The 4,302-nt window shown below is 36.6% G+C and overlaps 2 protein-coding genes across 3 annotated transcripts in view; both read right to left on the reverse strand.

The window, feature by feature from the left end:
• Positions 1-466, reverse strand: part of LOC111464299 (dynein light chain LC6, flagellar outer arm-like) — a 2,098-nt gene extending 1,632 nt beyond the window's left edge. Inside the window, exon 1 of one of the 2 annotated variants that reach the window (XM_023108445.1) lies at positions 31-466. In XM_023108445.1, coding sequence (XP_022964213.1) covers positions 31-168 — 138 coding nt within the window. In that variant the 5' untranslated portion in view covers positions 169-466. The remainder of the gene's footprint in view (positions 1-30) is intronic. The other variant, XM_023108444.1, reaches the window with a different exon arrangement.
• Positions 467-1,331: 865 nt separating this feature from the next.
• On the reverse strand, positions 1,332-3,534 carry LOC111464298. The gene is made up of 3 exons (XM_023108443.1): positions 2,710-3,534; positions 2,130-2,315; positions 1,332-1,884 (listed from the first exon to the last, which is right to left on the reverse strand). The coding sequence occupies exons 1-3, from the start codon at positions 3,175-3,177 to the stop codon at positions 1,606-1,608; spliced, it is 933 nt and encodes a 310-aa protein (XP_022964211.1). The 5' UTR covers positions 3,178-3,534; the 3' UTR covers positions 1,332-1,605.
• Positions 3,535-4,302: the final 768 nt, after the last annotated feature.

Raw genomic sequence — 4,302 nt, forward strand, 5'->3', positions numbered from 1 at the left:
GGGGGGGGGGGGGGGGGGGGGGGGGAGAACCTTTTTTATGTGGGCAGCAATGGATTTGCAATCGAAAACATCATAGAGATCCAGAGCTTTAGACGCAGCGTCCATGGCTTGGATCTGCATCTTGCTAGGCATATCTGTGTCCTGTACCGAAGCTTTGCCTTCCAACATCCTTTAGCCCTTTTCTAAAAACAGAAAACTGTCTGGGATTTGTTCTCGCCGATCTCTTCGCGTCTTATCTTCAAAATCCAGAAAAGATTTTACCAATCTCGAATGTTTCGTTCTTCCAGGAGTAAAATCAAACACAGATATAAGAAGGAAGCAAATGGACGATGATTTTAAACAACGAAAAACTCTGGAATCCCCTCTCCCAAATGTGACGGAATCTTTTGACATTCAAGTTTAACCTGGCACAGATTCCAATTAATACTATTTTTCAGTCATTTTCTCTCCCCACTTTAAGGACCTTTAACAATATTCTATTAATGAAAATCTCATTTTTCATTATCTTCCTTACACTTTTCCCGCTGAAGATAATTATGGGTAAAGGATAAAGCTGCTGAGGCCAATAATGAAGCCAAGTTTTTCGTTGGATTTTTCTGTTAACGAGTCGACGTGGGATAGGGCCGTTAGGTTATGTTCCAAAGTTAAAAAACACTGCACAGACAAATTTACTCGCTCTGTGATGTGGATCAAGGTGAAGGGTCCTCGTGGATTGTTTGCAGCCTTCCGATCAAGGCGGTCTGAACATCCACAACAAAGTTCTTAGATAAATCAGTCAAAATGGAGAATTTTTCAGTGTTGGATTGGACAATGGACAAGGGTTTTAGATAAATCTAGAAGAAGATAAATATGAAAGATGAAATCTTGTTGACGCCAATCTTACCAGTTTCAGCGACTTATCCAATTGTTTTGATAAGGAAAGAGAAAAAAGTTTAAAAGGAAAAGTCTTGGCTGACATACAGGAGTGAGAATGGAATCATATTCTCTACCGTTTTCAAAGAGAGATTATTTCTTTTGGCATTGGAGAAACCCACTAATTGTAGAAGAGAATCCGTCAAGAAAGTAAATGGGAGATAGATATCATTAAAGAACCAAGGAATATATCAATGGAAAAATATCAATAGCACTAAATTGGTGATAGTGGCTTTGGTTAATGCACATCATAACCCCCCATGTACTTTGACAAGCACTCCTTGAAAATTCCCACGTTCGTAGCTACATCTTTACAGAACTTTACCATCTTCTTATCTAATTCTTCCGATAATACTTTTAGGGCCACATTCCATGCAGAATTCTTGATCGGTTCTCTTCCAGAACCTGATTTTCTGCAATGAAATAAGAGTATGGCTTCATTTTTAGTCATTTAAAGCCATTCAGAGATGGTTGAGGAGACAAATCTGATACAGTTTTGTTAACACTCTTGCACAGAAACAGAAAGAACTTTACAAAGGTGGACTCTTTATTGACTGAGGTATCTCTGCACAAACCAACAAAAAAATAATCTGCGGACAAATTTCTTATCAACTTCATTCACAGACAGATAACTGCATTGATACGAAACTCAGGACTCAGTGAGCCTAGTTGTGCAATAACTGCAATAGAATCTCACTCATATGTGCATGAATTCTTCTTGAACACGATGGCTTTGGTGCTGGTAGAATCAATGCCTACTGGACAAGAGATTTGCTTTATATGCGTTGTTCTCACTAGCTTCCCAACAACGTTTCCTCGGGATCGAATTTTGAACACCAACGTCATTGGAACCGGACCACTTGTTGAGGGAAGAGACAAAGTTGATGCAGCTCCATACATGGGAACCTTGATTCCTTCCAAATTGACAGATACTGTCCGGTGACTGTTTCTTGGTTGGTAATATTTCCTCAACTGCACATAGGATCATCATAAGGCATATGATTTAATGTCTTTGGTCGATTTTCGGTTACAGAATCACAAATTCTTGATAAGATTTACATTCCAATCCTGGATTTTGTGCTTAACCCTTAGCTTTATTGCCTAAGGCAAGCCTACGATGCATTTAACAGAATGACCTCCAATCCAAGCTTTTTTTTCAAACCAATTAGTTCCAAAGCTGTGAGTCAAAAAACAGAAACTCAGTAGAAGTTCATTACCTGACCAGATGCCACAACAATCTCTGAATAAATTAGATCAATTGGTGTGGAGGTAACATGAATGCCAAATATTGTTGCAGGGTTGTATACGCTTAACCTCAATGTGCTATTCAATGTCAGTAACTTGGTAGGAACCCCAGTGGAATCTGAACCTTCCCCAACATAGAAATTATGCACAGCCAAGCTCTGAAAGGATCAGATTGTACATTAAACAATGAACGCTCTGTTCATGAAGTTGGAAATTGACACGGTCAAGAAGAGAGTTTAAGGTCAAAAGAACTGTGACGGATATATATAAAAGATTAACATACTTCAAGCTATCAGTTTCTTTATTGTTTGACGATCTTCTTTGAATATGTTCTGGTCTATAGGTTGTATAACTGCGTCCTTAGTTTTAAAGCTTTTTTTTTTTTTTTTGGTCAAATATAGGGTCTTACGATGAAATTTCTAGCGTATCATTTCTTCTCTAGTAAACATAGATGATCACTTCACTTTACATGATCACTTATTTATTCATCAGGAGGGTGAAGAACATATAAATATATCCAACCATATCAATAGCTATTAGTAACTTGATTACCTTGACAGAAATCTGTGCCTTGAAAGGCCTGCTGGCGCCCCAAATGATCAAGCATAAAAGAGTGAACAAAGTAATGAAACTCAGCAGAGCAATTATTGCCTGAAAGCGTCGTGAGAGAGCCTTGTCCTCAAGGTCATCATAGGGCCCTTCTTCCATAATCACATTACACTCAGGCCACCCCTTGTCATTGCTCTGTTTCTTGCTCCCTTTTCTGCCTGAAGATGACCGGAAAATACCAGAAAATCGGCTCGCAGATGAGTTTCTTGAATGACGGCCGAACGACGGGTGTGAAGGTGACTCAATTGGGCTATTGTTATAGATTGGAGTAGTGTGCATTGATGAAGATTTATCCCCATCATTAGAACACCTTGAAGGGCTCTGCACATAGTATGTTGGTCGCTTTGGTGACCTTGAAGGCGACGATGGCGCCAAACTGGTAATATCAGACTCAGATTTTGCCGACAGCATTTCTTCAGAGATTATGATAATTGAAGATAGTTTCAGAACAAGAATCAGATAGCAGTTGAAACCCAGATGAAGATTTAGAAACAAAAAGCACTAACGCATTCAATGGAACCTTGTATTACTAGAACAAGGAATTGATACAACTCTCCATTTCAAAATGGTCGTCTCAGAATTCCAAAACAGGGGAAAACTCTGCAACTCTCTGCTCAAAGGCCAAGTAGGAAGAAGATGAAATGGGGTAAGCTCTGAGCACCACCGAAGGCCAAAAGGCTCGAAGCCAAATGACAACCACTAGTGGGGGAACGAGTGTCGGCAGCTGCTTGTTATTGGATAGATTAAATTATAAAATTTCCCCGTTTTCTTTATTTTTTCTCTTTTAATTTCAATGGGTGTGGAGACTTTTACATTTTTAATTGTTTGGTGGTTAGTCATAAATTCTTTTTTCAAATTTTTTTTAAGACTTAGATTAGATTTGTCTTACTTGAATTTTGTTTAAATGATTGCTCCTGATTTTTTTTTAATAAACAGATGCAAAATGGGTACATTTAAACATATAATTTGTCAACATACTTTTAAATTTGAAAGTTGCATTATTCTTATTTTTCTTTTACTTGATTTAAAAACTACATGAGTTACGTCATTCAAATTATATATAATTGGCGTGTCATAGCAAACGAGAGCAAACATGGTCTAATTTTATATTTTGCTTTTGTTTTTGTATTTTGCTTAACAAAAAGTAGGTTGAAACTGCTTTTTTTTGTTTATTTAATCAAATCATGTGTGATCAAATTGTGCTAAGTTTAGCCATTAAGATTGCCGAAAATCACATTGGAAAGTTAAGGCAATAATTTATTATCTTTAAGAACAATATAAAATATAGAATGTCACCTACTGTATTATAAATAAGATTAAATGCCAAAAGATTCCCATAAAGTGGCACCAAATTGGGTTGGGGTGCTAGTGATGTAGTAGTTATAACCGCAAGATCAAGACAAGCAATAATTCATCGTTTTTATAAAAGTTTATGGAACAATAATTATTAATTATAATTCAGCTTACTTATTAGTTTTTTTTTTTTTTTTTTTTTTTTTTTTTTTTTTTTTTTTTTTTTTTTTTTTTTTTTTTTTT

This window comes from Cucurbita moschata, unplaced genomic scaffold (assembly GCF_002738365.1).
Source record: "Cucurbita moschata cultivar Rifu unplaced genomic scaffold, Cmos_1.0 Cmo_Scf00030, whole genome shotgun sequence".
Classification (NCBI taxonomy): domain Eukaryota; kingdom Viridiplantae; phylum Streptophyta; class Magnoliopsida; order Cucurbitales; family Cucurbitaceae; genus Cucurbita; species Cucurbita moschata.

Coding starts and splice junctions, on each gene's coding strand:
- LOC111464298 (XM_023108443.1), bottom strand. CDS start 3,177: ATGCTGTCGGCAAAATCTGAGTCTGATATTACCAGTTTGGCGCCATCG. Junction 2,316..2,709: donor AGGCACAGATTTCTGTCAAG/GTAATCAAGTTA, acceptor TGATCCTTTCAG/AGCTTGGCTGTGCATAATTT. Junction 1,885..2,129: donor TTGTTGTGGCATCTGGTCAG/GTAATGAACTTC, acceptor TCCTATGTGCAG/TTGAGGAAATATTACCAACC.